Source organism: Acanthochromis polyacanthus, chromosome 2 (genome assembly GCF_021347895.1).
Source record: "Acanthochromis polyacanthus isolate Apoly-LR-REF ecotype Palm Island chromosome 2, KAUST_Apoly_ChrSc, whole genome shotgun sequence".
Taxonomy (NCBI): domain Eukaryota; kingdom Metazoa; phylum Chordata; class Actinopteri; family Pomacentridae; genus Acanthochromis; species Acanthochromis polyacanthus.
The window spans coordinates 16621108-16640484 of NC_067114.1; the positions used below are offsets into that span (position 1 = coordinate 16621108).

General features: G+C 40.2%; 2 protein-coding genes across 2 annotated transcripts in view; one reads left to right on the plus strand and one right to left on the minus strand.

Annotated features, from left to right (window-relative positions):
- Positions 1-9894, minus strand: part of itsn2b (intersectin 2b) — a 35650-nt gene extending 25756 nt beyond the window's left edge. The window contains 2 exon segments of the mRNA XM_022193575.2: positions 518-576; positions 9625-9894. Coding sequence (XP_022049267.2) covers positions 518-524 — 7 coding nt within the window. The 5' untranslated portion in view covers positions 525-576; positions 9625-9894.
- A 431-nt stretch (positions 9895-10325) lies between these two features.
- Positions 10326-18565, plus strand: gcfc2 (GC-rich sequence DNA-binding factor 2). The gene is made up of 18 exons (XM_022193577.2): positions 10326-10824; positions 11081-11182; positions 12188-12400; positions 12619-12867; positions 13267-13367; positions 13541-13692; positions 13914-14097; positions 15010-15133; positions 15226-15277; positions 15456-15550; positions 15823-16022; positions 16134-16278; positions 16615-16736; positions 16969-17045; positions 17334-17400; positions 17512-17652; positions 17772-17908; positions 18223-18565. Exons 1-18 carry the CDS (start codon positions 10506-10508, stop codon positions 18353-18355), a joined length of 2613 nt encoding a protein of 870 aa, XP_022049269.2. The 5' UTR covers positions 10326-10505; the 3' UTR covers positions 18356-18565.
- The last annotated feature ends 812 nt before the right edge of the window (positions 18566-19377 follow it).

Consider the following 19377-nt stretch of genomic DNA (forward strand, 5'->3'; position numbering starts at 1 on the left):
GTGATTCTGTGTCCCTTAGTTCAGAGAGGAGGGCAGGACAAGCGCATGCTTTCACTAGTATTTACCCAACGAAGGCTAATGACACATCAGCAGGAACAATAAAAGGAGAGTTTATTACATTACTAAAACAATATATGTATTTAGATACAGTTCCTGTAACTTTTGTTGCGTAACCAAAACTGTTACTAAAACTGGTGCCAAAATGTAAAAGAAATGGAGCAGACTTCAGAATGACTACAACTGTACTATAAGTAGTACTAAAAATAAGCTGATCCACTGGAGATTTTAGGTTTAAAACCTCACAATTAGACAAATGATAAGAAATTAATAAGAAACAAATAATTGGAACAATGTGTGCACATAAATTGGCATGAAACAGCAATTTACTACAAGAAACAAGCACTGTGCTGCCCTTGGCAGACCTGCAGAGCCAAAAAACACAAATCTATCCTTTTCTCTCTTCACACACACAGGTTTATAGCCTCTGTTATACATACACAAACTGCAGTGGTCTTACCATTCATATTTGCAAGAGGGGAACTCCCAGTGGCGTCCTCAGCTACTGCTCGCAGCCATCTGCAAAACACACAGTCACAGTCCAGTCATCAGTCAATACTGCAGCTATGCCAGGACAGTGCTGTCACTGAGAGGAGGAGAGAAAAAGGCAGAGAGAGGAACAGAGAGATCAGGGAGAGAGAGAGATATTCTGGTCGGTCAGCAGAGTCAAACAGGGCTTCTCCTGTTCTCTTCAGTCAGGAGCAAACTGGCCACGTCCCAAACCTTTTAAACCACTGGGACTTGTTTCAATACTATCCACACTGACGCTGTAGTGGCCTGAAACCTGTGCAACACATACAACACAAACTGAACTGACAAACACTTCTTAGAAGAATTTTACATTTATTGACCCCAGGAATACAAACCCCAGTTCAGAACTATGTTGGATCAGATTGAGCTCTAACAGCTAGCACACACTGAAACAAAAAACCTATAGTGTCTCAATGTCATGCAGACTCAGATCTCTTTTTGAGAAACTGTCCAGCTCTAACCAGTCCTCTGCAAACAACATTAACCCGTCACCATTGTCTGTTGTTAAACCTATAACACACAATGAGTCTGAAACTGGTGGTTGTACTTCATGATAGCAAACAAAACTAAGACAGAAGTCATGCTTGCAACTCTTTAAGGCTGTATGTAGGGACAATGGTGCACTGAGCTAAATGTTAACACCAGCATCCTAACATGCTGATGCCAAGCAAGTATAATAGCAAAATATATCTAATAGTTATTGAAATGCTTTTATCAGGACCAAAGTGGTGGATTTACACTGCATTAATTCAGTTATTCCATGAGCATGACTAAAATCTAAGCAAACAATCTATATTTTCAGTGGCTTCCAACCTCTCTTCCTGTCAACCACGATAAGGTCTTTATAACAGTTTGTTTCATCATGGTTTAAAACCGCTCTTGTTGAGTCATGCACATGTGAATAAAGTGTGGAAATGAGCCTGTTGTTGCGTAAACGTGTTATGTAGCAGGAAGGCTCATTACTTCTGTAATGACAGTTTATAAGTTTGAGGGAATTTCACAATTTGTAGAATCAGTGGAGAGTGTCTGCGCCTTCACTTTCTGAGAAAAATTTGATTAGCTTAACAAAAGAGAAGTTATTCAGAAGAGGTGTGTGTTCAGCGGTATGGTTAGTTAACAGAACCAGCTGTACAACTTGCTAATGTATCACAACTTTTACATTTTTTCAGTTTCTGTCAGATCACGTTTTTTTAGAGATAGCAATGCCTGAAATATCTCAAAATTTTGTACAGACATCCATGGTGCCCAGGGGTTAATTACTTTGAAGATTCGCTGACTTTTTGGTTGGCTCCACCAATAGGTTGATATTTATGATCTAGAGTTAAATATACAACAACTATTAAACGATTTGCCCTGGAATCTACTACACATACTTAAGGTCCCTTAATGATGCATTCTGATGATTTACTGATCCACTGGTAGGTCAAAATGTTCACTTAATACGATGAAAATCTGATAGCTACATTATAGTTTGGCGCAGATTACCCCCCCCAAACTTTCCAGATGCTTTACTTTGATGACTGTGATCCCTGAAGCTTTTTAAAACTGAAATATCAATCAATATCAGCACTTAAGTAGATCACTATAAATTTTTGGAGATTTTTGTGTCTCTTTCTGAATAATCTGCAAATTTGTGCTATGTTGTGCTAGCACACAAAGCTAACACAACAAATGCTAAACCTGGTAAACATCAACATGTTGGCAATTAACAGTCTGCATAAACAAATCAGGGCAGGTACAGATAAAATTAATTAAATTCAAAATGTGCTACTCCATGTACAGTCACCACTCTGAACTGAAGCCCACATCACTATCTGATTGATTACGTCATGCCTTTAATCACTGCAGCATAAATTTTGAAACTTACATGAAGTTTTGTGTTAGAATTTGTATTATTCTAAATTTTGACACCAAGACTTTCATGTTTATCGCAAATACAAACTGGTTTCAAATGTCAGTTATTGGTCTCCTTGATTAATAACCCAATTTCGTTGTTGAACATAACAATGACAAAGTGATTCGTGAAAATAATTCATGTTGATCCTGAAAAAACATACGAGTCGACCGCTTGGAGGAAGCTTGTAGTTGGTCATAATATGCTATATGTGCTAGACTGTGTGTCCACAGACTAAATGTACCATATAAGGGCTCCTTGTTGACAAAAGATCAGTATGTTGTATTGTGCTGGGTTTGCAGGTATATTTAGAAGCCTCATCTGTGACTGCAGCCCTGTCCGTTCCTGTTGAAATACAGCCAGCACAAAACCGCCTTGTTTAGATTTCAAACAGCTTTTGCTGTGGAATGAATAGAGTGAACTTTTGCTTCAGGAGGTCACAGCAAAAGACGGGAACAAGACAGCTGCAAGCACTACACAGACTGAATTTTCTGAAAAGAACTCCGAAAACATAGAAGTAACGTAACGCTGAATACTAAGATGATTTTATCTTTAATTCTCTTGCAGGTAAATTAATTATTAATTATAGATGCACACGCCCCTACTGGGAACTCTTGTTATTCTGACTCGCGTTGTTTCTGTATCTTTCACATTGATTTGATTAGAGCCTTGCTGAACATCTGCTTCAACTTGGATTATCTCTCTGCCATCAGCCAGTCAGACTCATGTGATGAAGGTGGAGGAGGAAAAGGAGGACAGAAATTCCAATCTTTCTGCTCAGCACTTCCTACCCGGTAACCTACGAACACAAGCATTTCCTCAGCCAGCATCAGTTGACAGGAAGAGATCGTGGACTTTGGCAGAGGGACAGCTTTGATGTCCCAGAGAATATATCAGCGTCAGAGCTACGGTGGAAACTGAGGCAGCACTAAAGAATTACAGACTGACAAACGATTTTCAGGAAGTGACGCCGCTGATCTCCGACTTGTCTGCTGATCAGATCTTTGTGCAGGAGAATGAATGAGATGACGGAGAAGATGGAAAGAAAAGCAGAATGAGAGTGATAGTGTGCATTTTTTCCGAATGCAGCCTGGCTGACGATCTCACGAGGGCAAAGAACAGCAAGGGGGGGCTAATCTACTGCCTGCCATCTGTCGCTCTCCCTCTCTCCTTCCTCACTCCTCCTGGGTCAGGTCCTCCTCTTATTCACTCTTTTTATCATACTTCCCTTCTTTCATTTTTCTTGCCGTTTCACATCTACAATACGTTATTAAAAACCAGAGTGTGAGTGTATATGATTTGTTTTTACAGAAAAATACAAAGGAGACTTCTAACAAAATTAACCAGACATACAGCAACAAAATTGCCTTAATTTAGAGGAGAAACAAAACATGTGTTACTAAACATATAACTATATTTATTATTATTTGGCTAAGCATCACATTAACCTTTATTGCTGAACAAAATGCATAGCTTAAATCAAAGCCGGACAGGGCAGAAGCAGCTGTGATACTTAAAACTGATAAATAAGGTATGAGAATATTGTTCAGGAATATTTGATTCATGTGCAAGTGCATACATTTCAACATGAACATAGTTCTTAAGAGTCACATCACCATAGTTACAGACAGGTTTTACCTTGCATGAACTAATCATTCTTACTATCATGTGTAGTCTAAACCCTATCGGTCAGCTCTGAGCCTGGAAAACACTGGAACTAGAACCACAGACAGAGTTTGAAGCATAAAAAGGTGGGGTTTCCCTTTAACAGACAGCTGACAGCTCAGGTGTTGCAGAGCGCTGCAGAGTTAACAGTCCAGTTTGCTGGACAAACTATGCAGTACTAACACTACAGCAAGCACTTTGACTACTTTGAATGCTGTAAAACATCATTGGAAACAGTGACATTAGTGAGACAAACACCTGGATCTAGTCACAATACTGTTGAGCATATATGAGTGATAAGCCAACATCTGCATCAATAGTGACAACCATCTGGTGTTGTTGACTGTAAGGTCTGGTAAGGTAACACTACATTTTAATGAATAAATGAAAGCTAGCAGAGACTGTCAGCTTTAGGGTTTACTGTTTCCAAAGAGAGGAGTCTGACTTTTCCTGGTGGGACGGCTGCCTGACCAACTGACTTGGCTGGCACAAGCCACTGACTTCAGGGGAAGACTCTGCTTTGCAAACCTCATGCAAATTCTTTCTGGAACAGCCCTCCTCATACACCTGCACACAAAACAGACATTCTGCCTTAGTAAGAAGCCTTGAGCCGCTAAATGAACACAGCACACTCAGTATTTGCATAGTGATAACCCCATTGATGCAGACTCGGGGTGAGGGTCAGCGACCAGGGCTCCACCTACACTGAAAACTAACTTCATCTGTACTTCACCAGTGATGCAGGATCTTATGAAAACAGAAACTAAGCTACAGAAAAGCGGCTCTCAGTGAAAATCTGATGCACTTCCACCGCGTTTCGATAGCATTACAGCCGTCATGAAGGAGAGGGAGGCATAAGCAACACATTTAAGGAAAACGTAAAGGTTTCACTTTTTACATAAAGGTTTGCATGACTTTCAAATGTGCTGGAAAGTGTTCATAAACTCAGAAGAACCTTTCAGAACACACCCTATAGTCTGGACACTGGGTCCTTATAATGAGTAGAGGAAAGCTGTGTTAAACCTGTGTGGCAGCAGGAAGGCATGCTGCTGAAGTGCCCAGGAGCGACACTTTGATTTCCTCCCAGTTCTAGCTGTACTAGTGAATGATGCTGCATTAGATGTATTATATGTGGACGGACAGCATCCAGAAGGGTTTAAGAACGGATTTTAAAAAACTGTTCATATAGTTCCTTTTTTTTCGCTTTATGCAAGTCAAACTTAACGGGTGAAATACAGTCTGACAATCCTTGGACAGAGTTAGATTCAGGTAGCACAGTGTTTTCCTACTTTCTAAGCTCTGGACTCATGCTGATTATGTGTCAGCCAACACATTTGTAATATTCCCATTACTGTTGTCACAGCTCAGTACATAAATAGATATATGACTCACGCTGTGTCCCAACTTGTAGTTTATGAAACGGCACTTGCACAGGCATGCAGAGGTGGTGAAACATGCAAGCATACTTACTAAAAGTTGTCAGCACCAACACACACACAGTAACAATAATGTCCATAATATTAGCAATCATTACTGTGCACTAGACAGAGACCATCATTAAAATGATACTAGGGATGTTGTGATACACTGGTATTGACGATAATTGTGACTGAAATGATGTTAAAAATGCATGAATCTGGTCCACAGACTCTCTCTTCACTTATCTATACTTAGATCTGAGTGGAATTCATACAAACAAAACACTTAATTAAAAAAATTGATGTAATTGATAGCACTATTTTTTCTGACTTGTAGAGACACTGCTAACAGCACCAGGTAATCGTATGGAGAAAACTCGATAATTTGACAGTCCTAAATGTCACTTTAACATTTTAGACTCACAGCGAGGAGTAGACTGGTTCATTACTTTGGAAAATTGCAAACAACTAACTGTTTGTGTCTACTGGTATATACTGCATGTTTATGGTTTTGTCTTTGGGCTGTACTTAACAATGTGTCCAGAAGATCTCTGGTACTAGGAGCCATTATGAACCAGTGTGTTTTTGTTTGACTTCTTCATTTGCCTGGCAAAAATATACGATAATAATAATAACAATTTTTGCATCACTTATCCAGATAGCCAGATGTGGATACAGACTACATGTAACTACCGCTTGCAGATGAAGCCTAATTGTAGATGTGCGCAGGATAGATGAAAAGACTATTTGACCAGCTTCTGGTGATCTTGTACAGAGGAATCATAGACAGGTTGTCTACTAACCAGAAAGAGGAAGACATTTTTACACGTTTCCCTCAGTTTGTGTCTTAAACGGAGCACCACCTGTCTAAACCAATTCTCAAAATAAAGAAGCTTTCCATCCTACTTCCACAAACTGTGGAGTCTAATAAGATCATGCAACACTTCACTACAAACTGCAGACTACATTTGTCTGTCTCTTTTGCACATTTTCTTTGGACTAATAATGACTATTTGGAACTATTTTGCAAGGCCAGCAGGTACCACTAAATGCTGCATTTATGCCTGACTGGAAGGTAGCAGTAAAAGAAATAACACACTTCCTAAGAGTGTGGTCTATCTATTCATGTCTGCTTTGGCTTCATCGGTCAGACCTCACCTGCTTCAGTTCTGCTTTGGACCTCATTGAAAGACTGGGACATTTCTCTCAGTTAGTACATACAACACTGAAAACTGTTGAATAAATAGCTTGGCTGTGCCTGACCTTCGCTGCTTCAGTAGCAGCTATCAGCCCTGTGGGTCTAACGCTCTTTCTCTCTGACTGCATCTGTCTGTGTAGCCCTTATGCTCAGTTTAAGCTGCACTTTTGCCTTGCTGCCATCAAAAAGACAGAACATCATAAAGAACCAGACACAGATTAATGAGACTGAGAGAGACAAAAATTCTCGTCTACTTAATGCTGCCATTTCCTAATTCCCTGACTGTCGTTTGGGCAGTTCTTTTTTTTCCTGATCTTTGTCTCCATCTCTAACTATACCATACCAGTTTTGTGTCTGTGGCCTGTCCCCACCACAACTCTGTTCAGAAACAAGCACTGCCTGTTTGACTGCTGCCGTTCTAAGAAATGATTGATTTTCAGCCGCCTCGCTCACTGACCTCACACCAATGACATCAACTTCGTCCACTATTCTGTTTCTGCCCGATGACTCTCATTCTCCCTCTCTGTGTTTGTATACTGTGAAATTATATGTTCTCTTTTGGCTATCCATCTCTTTCACTAAGTCTCCTCTCATCTTTGTTATCTTGTCCTGTTGTTTGGACTTCTCTCTTCGGGTGGCCTTGTTCGAGTGATATTTCAGTACAATATATCAACCAACTGTGGGAAAAAATAACCCACCTACCAGTGGCGTTCACAAATTCAGAGAGACTGGGTTTGATTAAATTTGTTTGTCGTGCTGGCCTTTGTTTTCTTAAGAGGCAAGGCATGCCTCTCCCTGATTCAGTCTGCTGCGACCTGCCCCGATTTGTCCATATATCACTGTATGACAGGAGTAAAGAAAATACTCTGATAAATTTTGATTTGATTGTCAAATCTGCGCATGTTTCATCATTCTTCGTCGACTTAGCTGAAGCTTAAATAAAGATAAAATGACTGAACGTTACATCTGATAAATACACACTCTGCCAAACCAATATTAGACCAATAACCACACAACTACTGCAAGAGGGATGGAAATAATGTAAGCTGCTGTATGAACTGCAGCTTGTCAAGAATTCAGTCCAAGCGTCACACAGTACGTGGGTGATAGTGAATGTACATCTAAACACAAACATACTGACCACTAAAATGTTACTGGCTTCATTACTGGTGGATTCTGCTTTTTCTAAAGAAAACAGCAGCTACACTCAACATGCATTTTACATCAAGCTCTGTAAAATGCCCACTGCTCTCCAGCATATTCTGTATCACTCTCCCTTTTACATTTTCCAGGGAAACCGTCTAATAGTGCTTTAGGTTCACAACAATATTGAAAATATTAAACCCCTGAGCCTCACTGTAAAGGAACACCAAATTAGTCAACTTATCAGTGCCAGGCAACAACTGTTAAACCATAGGATTTACATTGGAGAGGACATCACTGGTAGGACTACTAATGATGCTGATGATGTGTATTTTGTGCTACTGGGTAGCTTTTTAACCAACAGAGTGCAGTGTAGGAAAATACTGAAGCAAAGATGATTAAAGGCATAATGCAACAACAAATATGACATTTTTTGCTATATTTAAATTGAAATCCTTTCTCTGTGCTCATAGTCGTCAATAATTGTGAACCACAGAATACTTTGAAGTAGAGCTGAATAATAAATCGAAATATCAAAATCAAAAATATGTCTGAGTGCAACATCTACATCGTTTTTTTGCTAAAGGTAAAATTTGTCACAAAATACCACTTGTCTGAAGCATTGTAGTGTTACTGATATGCTCTGGACTACTAATTATATCTTCCAGACATAGAAGAAAAAGCTGGATGGAAAAGAAATGCAAAAATAGTCATTCCCAAGAAAAAAGTGACACATAACACAATGTCTGTCAAAATAATTAGAAAAGTGTTTTTCTTTGCATGGTGTTCAGCTTTAAGAACAGATGCTAAAAAAGGGAGTATCAGCCCTAAAACTATGCATTACAGTACTTTATAGTCCATCCATCCATCCATTCTCTACACACCGCTTTATCCTCACTAGGGTCGCGGGGGGGGGGGGGGGGGGGGGGGGGGTGCTGGAGCTTATCTCGGCTGACTCAGGAGAAGGCAGGGGACACCCTGGACAGGTCGTACTTTATAGTCAGTAAGCTTAAATCTTAGCAAATATTAGTTGTGAAACACTGCTAAAAATATGAAAAATGTAATATTACATCAGTCTTATCTGTCTGTGTTGCCTGTAACTTTTCATGGTGCTGGAAGTGATGCTCATTTACTGTCATTTGTGATTTTGTCAGGAAACTTCAGACCCAATAGAGGTCTGTCCAAATTAGGCCAACATTTAATTTTCTAAAAAAAAAATAACAGTGCACTTTATTGAGCTTTTCTGTATTCACAATCTCAGATGTGTTTGAGCTCGATGTGTCTGTAGATGAACTGATAGGGTTACATTCCCTGATCACTTGTCACCAGCCACTGGGACCTGCCTGCAACCTGCTCAACTAGTTTGAACCGAGAGGAATTTAATAGACTTTCCTGCAAATCTGCCTTTACAAACTCCCCAGCTATACAGAAGTCCCAATAATACCTCACATCTGCCCGTAAACCCAGCATCTGATGAAAACACAACTTAGCTAGCTGCCCCAACTCCTGCTTGTTGAGAGACCAGCAGACAAGCATCACCCCGTCAAAGATAAAACTTTTCTTTCATGTTACCAAGCTTTAAAACACGCATTAACAAACACAAATAAGCAAAGAGACACTTACAACGCATGTGAGACCTCGAAAGTAGTCAATATTAGCATTAACATGACAATATCAAAGTTACACTCATGCTTAGATAAGCAGTTTCGCGTGCGTACCTCTTTCACTACGGTCAAAAAAACACCAACTTCCGAGCTTTCGAAGGGCCTGAAATGATCCTCCGCCACTTCTGGACGCTTTCCCGGACACACCGTGAAGTTTAGTATCCAAAGAGAGCCCCAGTTGTCGGGGAAAATGTTCAGTTTGGTTGGCGTTAGCACTCAGAGAACCTGTTGCTGACAGCTCAGTGTGTCACACCAACAACATGGCTGACGACGACTGATCATAGACTGCGGGGCGCTGTTAACGTCCGACCGACCGACCGACGGACTGCTGGGTGGGAGGAGAGAGAAAGGGAGGAATAAAAGTTGAACAGATGGAGAATGAGAACAATTGATGGGAGAGCGGATGGGAGAAAGATAAGGGAGGAAGCAACACGGTAACTACGGTCACTTCTTCATCTGAAGTCCTGTTTTGACTATGGTTAGCCGCAGTCTTCAAACGTTGTTTGTGACGATATTAATGTTGCCCACAGATGTTCATACGCACTTATATTTAACTAGTCTTAGTTAATGTCACTGTTTATAATAGTATCCTATGCAAAAGACATAAATTATTAATTTCTCCTAAATAGTATAGTTACTTAGTCGTAAAACAGGTGACTTAAGAGATAAACAGCAGAGCTCTGACATTACAGTTTTCTACCATATATTATTTTTTTGCAAGTCACAGTGAAAAATAAATAACTAAAAGTTGCATAAGTTTTAATTTGTTTCAATTGGTTAGCCCCTGACATACCGGCTTCTATGTTCACTACATTGTCCGTGGTGCTTTGCGGCTGCTTTGCGACATTTTCAAACATTTTACGTTGTGACGCACAGGTTTACGTCTAGTTTACGTCTAGTGTACAGTTTCAGTCTCTTTGGAAAAGTGGAGCGAAATGTTCAACAAGAAGCCCAGAAGAAACTTTCGGCAGAGGAAAGACAGCTCCAGTGACGACGAGGACCAACAGAAGAACAGCGGTGATGGAGACAAAGACCAGGAAGCTTCTCCAGCTGTGGTAAATAAACCATCTAAAGTGGCACAGGCCCGCGGCATCTCATGCAGCTCAAAGCGGGAAGCGACGCCTCCGAAGCCGGATAGCAGTGACGGAGAAGACGGGGAGACCTTGGAAGTGACAGAAGAAGGAGGGGAGAAGAAGAAAGATGGGCTTAAGAAGAAAACAAACTCCATTCTTAGCTTCTCTGACGATAAAGAAGGTGACTAAGGGTTATTATGTAAAAAATGTGTACAAATGTATGACACAAAGACAATCTTAAAGTGCCCTAATCTGAGGGAAGATGAACAGCAAAGATACAGTGACAGAATGTATTTGATCTGACTTGTTGGTATGTGATTTTGTTACCAGTTACATAGTCTCCATCACTTGGGCATCCAACAGACCTCGCTGAAGGATGGATGATGATGGTTGGTGGTGAATGCTCTAATCTCAGGTATCTCTGGTTATTGTTTTAGCTGGAGAATCAACATTTAAATTGAAGAAGTCATCAGATAAAGCCGTGCTGTTCCAGGTTAGGAAGAAGGAGGTTCCACCTGCTAAGACAACCCATAGCAAAGGTAAGTTCAAGACTGGAGCATGTTAAGACAATGAAGGTATTTAGAGTATTAATGGTATACATACACTACATACACTTTGCATTTGTAAAATATGAACAGGGTCACTCAGCAGGCACAATATCTACAGATGTATGGCACATTGAAGGAAACGCTAATGCCAAATGTTCTAGTGTGGTGCTGGGGCACACCTTCAGTTTGCCTTGGTATTGGTTCTACAAGTCTCTGGACTGAAGGGACACCAGTCTTTCAAAAGATGTTCGCTCATTGGTTGTTTTGATGATGTTGGCAGAGAGCACTGTTCAACTCGTCAAGCCAAAATTTCTCACAGATGTTCAGAGTTGAGATCTGGTGATTGAAGATTACATTATTTTCATATTCATTAAATCATTCAGTGGTCCTTTGTGATGTATGGAGCCAGAAGGTCCTGTACTGAATAGGTCAAGGGTTAAGGTTTCCCCTCTAATTTGTCTCACATTTATACATACACAGGAGTGCACCAATTTGCACAATTAGTACTAAGTAGCAATGTGACAGTAACTGATGAATGTGTGCATCCAAGTAAAACAGCCATCTAATGCAACAGCCTAGCAATACATCCTGCCCTCATCAAGATGATAATGTTTAGAAGAAAAAAAAGATGATAACGTTTAGGTTTGTGGTTAGATGTATTCTCTGATATATTTGATATACACTATTAGTGTACTTACTAAATGTGCAGCTGAGTGAATGTTCTGATTAAACATGCATTGTAGTATAATACGCATTTAACTATTCATGGAGTAGTAGGAAAAACATTAGGACAGGAACAGAGACAAATTTGGTATAGTGTAGACAACTTTTGAAAATGTGTCCGTCCGTCAAGATTACAATCTTGCCATGACCGAGTCTATGCACTTACTACAATATATGAAAAAATAAGTTTTCATCTTTAATTGGTAGTTATCCTAATGACAGTATGTCATCATATTTTTTTGTAATTTCATGTCTCCCTCTGCACTTTCACAGCCTCAGGTGGTCGAGGTGTCCCATCATCTAGTTCTCCCAGGAAAGATTATGGCAGTCAGACTTCACCACAGTCTCTGCACAGTCTGGATAGTGATGAGGATGATGATGATGGTGGTGGTAATGTTGACGATGACAATGGCAGTGATGAAGGAGGTGGCAGGTCTCCCTCAGCTAGCTCAGCCTCAGACTCCAGCTGCTCTGCCACTGAACGAGGTATGTTTTAACGTGGGTGTATACTGTATGTCTGTGTAAAAGTGAGAGAGTGTGTGCGTTTGGTTGTTTTAATCCACAGATGGTGCTCCCTAAAGGTTTTGGCATGTGCACACATTGCTCATTAGGGCTGCATGATTTGGGGAAAGTGCCCATTGACTGTGTGTTTATCTGCATGCGTGTTTGTTCATTCATGTGTGTGGATTTGTTTTTGGCTACAGTAATTATCCCTAATGCCGAAGCGATCGAGGCAGCCAGGAGGCAGCGTCGTGCCACTCGAGCCCGGAAAGAGTACATTCCCCTGGGTAGAGATGGCCAGAGCTCGGCTGGCAGCACTCCAGATCACTACAGCAGGGAAGATGAAGATGAAAGAGTCGATGATGACGATGATGAGCCAGATGATCATGAGAGAAGAATTGAGTTTGCCCCACGATTAAAAAGCATCAGGGAGAGGATTGCTGAAAAGCTTGGTATGTGAGAGAAAGAGAAAGGACACATAGGGTGAGGAGGGGCAGAGGAAAATGAGACATGCTGAAAATGTATCACAGATGATAAATTTACATAGAATCATGCTCAAGACAATTAAACAACTATTTCCCTTTGTTTATATAAATATCTTGAGTTGATCTAAATATGACTGTTTGCTCCTGGTAGAGAAAGTGCAAAAATATAAAGCAGACTGAATAAGATAGTACTCCTATTATATATAGTTTAATTTAAGTTGCATAAACTGAAATAAAAGGGAAAAAGCTGTATGTTAAGGAGTTAAAGATTACATCCCAAGAGGCTTGCCTAAATAGCTGTGCTTACTTTAAGGGAAATTGTGGGAATGTGTAGTGTTTGATTTTGTGTATTTTTGTGTAATTTAGGAGGAAGTGATGGCAGTCTCTCAGGATCTAATGAGGAAGAGCAGGAACTTTGGGAGGAGACACAAATTGGGAAAGGAGTCAAGAGACGACCAGGTGAACAGGTAGGAAGGTCTACTAAGCAACCTGTTTTTGATTTTTCTCTTTCTAAGCATGCTTTTGTGATTTTAATCTTTTCTCTATCTTGTGTAATTTATTTATTTTTTCTCCTGTGTTGCTGTCTTGTTTAGTGTATCTGCATCTTTGACACCCTTTTATCCTCCAAATTGCTCCTCAGAGCCCATCTGGCAGTGAGTCCAGCAGCTACAGCAGCTGTAGCAGCAGCAGGCGAAACAAAGGAAGACCAAAGAAGAGATCAGCAGGGGTCAGAATCCCGAAGACTCTTCCACCCATCACCGTCTCAATGGTCAAGAGAAGGATCACTGGACAGTAAGTTTCTCATAGCTGTATTTGGTCTTAATACCACACCATTAGATTTTGAAACATTAGTTATATAATAGGGTTGGACTCATGAATAAATCTGAATTCACACTAATATTCCCTAAGGTATTGCTCCATATTGCCAAATTGCCAAAGAGTATGTGTTTTTGTCAAAATGTGCAAATGTTCACACTTAAACCTCCTCCTAATTTCCATTCTGTTTTCCCTAGACTGGACTCCTTGAAAGAGGTACACAGGGCACGGCAGGCAGACCTGAGGAGGATGGAGGGCGACGTTGAGAGTGCTAAAACCTCCTTGGAGAACCTGGAGGAAAATTCATCAGAGCACCAGCTGAAGTTTTACAGGACTATGACCCTCTATGTCCACAACCTGGTGGAGTGTCTGCAGGAGAAGGTCAGAATTTAATGCATGAGTTTTTGAACTGTTATAAAAGCAAATATATGACATGATAAATAAGTTTGTCATCTTTCAAAGATGATGTTAGTATTTCTGTGAGAGTGAGGATTGTCTGTGAGAGGAGGTTGCAGGGCCCAGCAGTAAGTGCTTGTAGCCAAATGTTTATTTTTATTTGATCATTTTCTTAGTTTGATTATAATACATTTAGGGCTGCACAGTGCATTGGTGGTTAGCACTGTCGCCTCACATTTAGGAGATCCCCGGTTCTTGTCCCGGCCTGGGATCTTTCTGCATGGAGCTTGCATGTTCTCCCTGTCCATGCGTGGGTTTTCTCCGGGTACTCCAGCTTTCTCCCACAGTTCAAAAACATGCTGAGGTTAATTGGTAATTCTAAATTGTCCGTAGGTGTAAAAGTGAGTGTGATTGTTTGTCTTTGACCTGTCCACGGTGTCCCCTGCCTTCACCCTAAGTCAGCTGGGATAAACTCCCGCCCCTACCGCCCCTAATGAGGATTAAGCGGTGTAGATAATGTATGGCTGGATGGATGATACATTTATATTGAATGTTTTTGTAATGATATTAACACATATTATACAACAGATAGATGTTTTTGTTTTATCTTATTCTCCATCTAAAGTTGTACGTACTCCTAGCTAACTAAGATTTAGGTTTTAGGCCAGCATTATATACACTGTCAATGAGAGAACACCGACAACTTAATTTTTGAACAGAATATTATCCCACTCTGTGTCTATCTTTGTCATGTTCTTAATAAAACTAATATCAGTAGCCTATACTAAAATATATTTACTCAAATAGAACGATCAGACAGTACATAATTTTTACCCTTTTTAGTTTCATTACTCTCAATATCAGTCAGTTAATCCCATCGCCATTTGTTGAATCTAGATTGTTGAGATCAACTCTTTGGAACTGGACTTGCACACTCTGCTGTCTGACCATATGGACGTCCTGTTGGCTCAGAGACGAGAGAAGATTAAGGAGCAGGCTGATGGCCTGCAGCAGCTCAGCTGTGAGTGACATTTGTGCGTCCATGTGTAATAAAAGTATCTGTACAGTATGTCTCAGGATGTAATATTTAATCTAGCTGGATGTTGCTTGTAGATAGCACAGATGAGAGGAGTGGAATCTCAGCCAATGGAACAGAAACTCAGAGGTGAGTTTAATAAAAATATCTTCCAAGATAAAATTTCCGTCTCATATTATTATGTTAAATATATTCTCTGTCTGTGTTACAAAAGGATGTATGTGCACACTGGTGTATATATATATATATAGGGATTCCACTTTACTCTTAAGCAGATAGGTTTGATATTTGTCAATATATGTTGCAGTGACCTTGGTACTGGTGTTAAAACTGAAGATGACTTTCTACCTGAAGACACAGAGCCTTCGCCTGAGGACGAAGAACAGCTGCAAAAGAAAATAGGTGCCATGTTAAATCAGTTTGACTCTATATGTTATATACTTTAACCCATCAATCAAAGCTTTATTTTGACAGTGCGCCTGTAACACTATAGAGTGACACAGTAAGATTTTCCCACGCTACAGCATCAGTTTGCATTCTACTGACTGCAACTTTGCTTTTCTGTTTCTCTTCCACTTTTTATGCTGTAACATAACGAAAATCCTTTGTAGAAAAAAACAAGAAAATGTTCTGGCCGACTTTATAAACTTTTTCTGTCACTGCTTCCACTCCAGCTGATATCCTGTTGAAGTCCCAGGCCGTGTTTTCTGACGTCCAAGATGACTTCTACAACGTTAAAAAGATCCTGTCTCGCTTTGAAGAGTGGAGAGGATCCTACTCGGAGTCCTACCACAACGCCTACATCTCTCTGTGTCTGCCCAAACTGCTGAACCCCATCATTAGGCATCAGCTTCTGCCATGGAACCCTTTAAAGGTACTAAATATGTGGACACACAGAAACACAGAGGCTTAGTTATCCATAGACACAGCTGCTGTTGCACAGTATATGATATGATAGCAGTAATTGTGCTTGTCTGTGTTTCAGGATGTCAGCGGAGACTTTGAAAACCTCCCATGGTTCACAGCAGTGGAGACCTTTTGTCACGGACATGGCCATGAGGAGCTTGAGCACACAGACAGACAGACGCTTTCTAATATCATAGAAAAGACTGTTGTCCCCAAAATAACTGGTAGTGTGCTTCTTCTCTCTGAAACACGTTCTTATCTGCACTTGTCCAGACACTTAAAATTGCAAAGTGAAGTAAAAGAGTGCATGGAGAGTGGTAAGGGCTGTAAAAAATGCAGTTTTTTTGCGTATTTCTCTGCTTTCTGCTTTTCCACTGCCTGCTCCAGTATCATTTCTCTCCACATTCAAAAGCTAGTTAGCCACCAGTTCCACTGAGCCGCTCATCATGCTTACAGTCCCCCCGCCTTTGAACAATCACCCAACACAGCATCATTGGTCTGGTTTAGACTACAGATATGTCAAATACTAAAGCTTTTGCTATCTTTGTGTGTCTGTGCAGCTTATGTGGAGCTGGTGTGGGATCCCGTATCCCAAAAACAGTCAGTCTGCCTGTCTGATGTTTGTCACAGACTGAGGGAGGACTACTCCATCTTCGAAGGAGAGCAGAGTAAGCCAGTCAAGGTAAAGCAACACATGAAGCGTACACTATATATATTTATCAACACAGAAATCCTCCTGCTTTAGTTCTCATTTGAATTTTGTGTTTTAAGTTTTTGAGTTACAGTAAAAGAGCAATATAAAAAGACATGATATAAAAACCAATGTCATTATGTATTGTATGTATATAAATGTACAGTATAACAATGCACATGTAAGATTCATTGTGTTTCCTGTGTGTATGTGTCCCATTCAGACTTTCATAGAAGCTGTGGTCCGCAAGCTGAGGAGCTGTGTAGACGAAGATATCTTCATCCCCCTCTACCCCAAAAAGTATGTTTCTTTCCTTTGTCTTAGAGTTGAACTATTAAGTGAATATTTCAGTCTCTATCATTGAGAAAGCAGGTTGTGCTTTACCTCTGTGCCACCCTTGTTAAGAACAGGGTAACATAAGATTGTCCATCTTCTTCTCCTTTTCCAGTGTACTGTGTAGACTCAAATACTTCCAGCTCTCTTCTCGATCATTGAACAGAATTGTCGTTTCTGATGAATCAAAATGGCATCATGAAGCTCTGTGGTCTTTATAATCTCTTATTTATACCGTTCTTTTCTTAAATGCAGCCTTCTAGAGGACAAGTCGTCTCCTCAGCGTCACTTCAGGGATCAGCAGTTCTGGACGGCTGTAAAGGTACTGCTTAAAACACTTAAAAGCCTTATGTTGTCTCAGCTTTTCCATGTGGGCAGAAGAAAAAAATTCCCAGCTGCCCTTAGTTAATTGAGTCTGTATTGTGTTTGGTAGCTGCTAGGTAACATGGGGAAGTGGGACTTGCTCCTTCCTGAGTCTCTGTTGAAGGAACTGATGTTGGACAAACTGCTGAACCGCTACCTGATGATCACCTTGTGCAGTCAGACACTGTCCACCAATGCTGCATGCGGAAAGGTACTTAAATGGATGGTTTTAATACAGAATATGTGCATCATTGGTGTTATCTGTATTCTATTCCTTGATCGTGTGTTTTGTCTTTGTCTTCACACTACTCTCTCTCTCTCTCTCTGTAGATAGCAGACAGTCTGCCACTCTCATGGTTCAAAGGAGAGAGTGTGTGTTTGCCTCAGCTCCACAATTTTAGAAATCACATAGTTCAGAACGTTCATACCATCTGCAAACAGCAGCCTCCTGAAGATCCAAAGACCAGGTAATAAAACAACAAGTGTTTCTGTAGGAAAGACAAGGGTTTTGAGACTGTAATGAGACCACAATAAAATTAAATTAAATACTCTTGGCAGGAAAATCTCACAATAAATCGGTAGACTTTTATCGCATTTTTAACTTTTAATATTTAAAGATACTGCTGACGCATTTCTGCTTCACAACTTTTCAAGTGGCAAAATGTGACTGACAATTTTATGTCATCTGTAAATTTATGTATATGATGTGCGTTTATTTAAAAAAAAAAACAAACAAACACTGATGTGACTGTGCTTTTGTAACCTTGTGCCTCTGCTGTAGGTCTGCTGTGGTTGAACTTCTGAAGGTTCTAAGTAAAATCAGGTGTCACGACTCCATCATGGCCATAGCAGAGAAATACCACTATGAAGATGTCATCTACTCTCACCAGCTGCTGAACCAGGAGACAGTATAAGCAACAGATGCTGACTGGAAGATGAATCAAACTGAAACAGCAGGAGTGTGTGTGTGATTTAGGGGCATCAGCTAAATGTACAAATGATAAAGATTAACTGTGGGGGTAAATTAATTCACCTTTCTACAATTTTTACTCATGAACATTTTGTGGTCTTGTACAGGAAATAACTGTCTATTTTTATGAATAAATATTTGAATTTTGCTAAAACGTGGTGCTTCATTTGTAAACTACCCCTTTTGATGTTTAACACTGACTGTGCACAGTTAACTTGTTAATTCCTAAAATGCCACTTAAAAGTCAGACATATAAACACGGGTTTGGCACTGCCACGTCTCTAACATGTTCCAAGTTGTTGCCATAGAGACCAACACAGCAGGTCAGCTCTTTTAGGTAACTTCTTGTCCTCCCCCTCTTGATCAACACAGCAGGGTGGTAAAGTATGCAGTACAGTTCAGCTGTTTGTCTCAAACAGTCTGAGAAACAGCCTGACTGAGAAAACAGATTTCTGAATAAAGAGGCCTGAATAGTTGGATTTCACAAAGCTCAAATGGATTCTCCTACCATGCAGGTCTATGTTGACATTTATTAAACCATTATTTTCTCATTTTATAACCACTATCATCGTTATCCACGTCAGATGACAGTAAATACGGCGTGTTGCTGCCAACCATAGTTCAGAGAGCAGTCAGGCCACAAATGAACCAACGGCAATATGAGTTCAAGGTCAGTGCAGAAGAATTACACAAAGACTTTTAATACTGTCACTGACATCAGACCATTCACTAATGTAAGACATCTTTTATACTGTACCTTCATCAAAGCACTGTATATTATAATCTCTAATCTTTCAGCACATTAATAGTGGACCAAGATTTTGTGGAATATGCCGAAAGCCTCTACTGACCTCTACAGTCTGTTTTGTGCCACTGCTCTCAGCTAATTGAGGGAAATTAAATTCTCACTATACAGCACAATAGGAATAGAAAGTAAAATGGGGCAGATTCTGTTTGAATCAAGGC

What these genes read in the sequence shown, in the direction of transcription:
- gcfc2 (XM_022193577.2), top strand. Translation starts at nt 10,506, where the DNA reads ATGTTCAACAAGAAGCCCAGAAGAAACTTTCGGCAGAGGAAAGACAGC. An exon ending in AGAGACGACCAGGTGAACAG is followed by an intron (nt 13,368 to 13,540) that starts GTAGGAAGGTCT and finishes ATTGCTCCTCAG; the next exon opens with AGCCCATCTGGCAGTGAGTC. An exon ending in ATCCCCCTCTACCCCAAAAA is followed by an intron (nt 17,046 to 17,333) that starts GTATGTTTCTTT and finishes TCTTAAATGCAG; the next exon opens with CCTTCTAGAGGACAAGTCGT.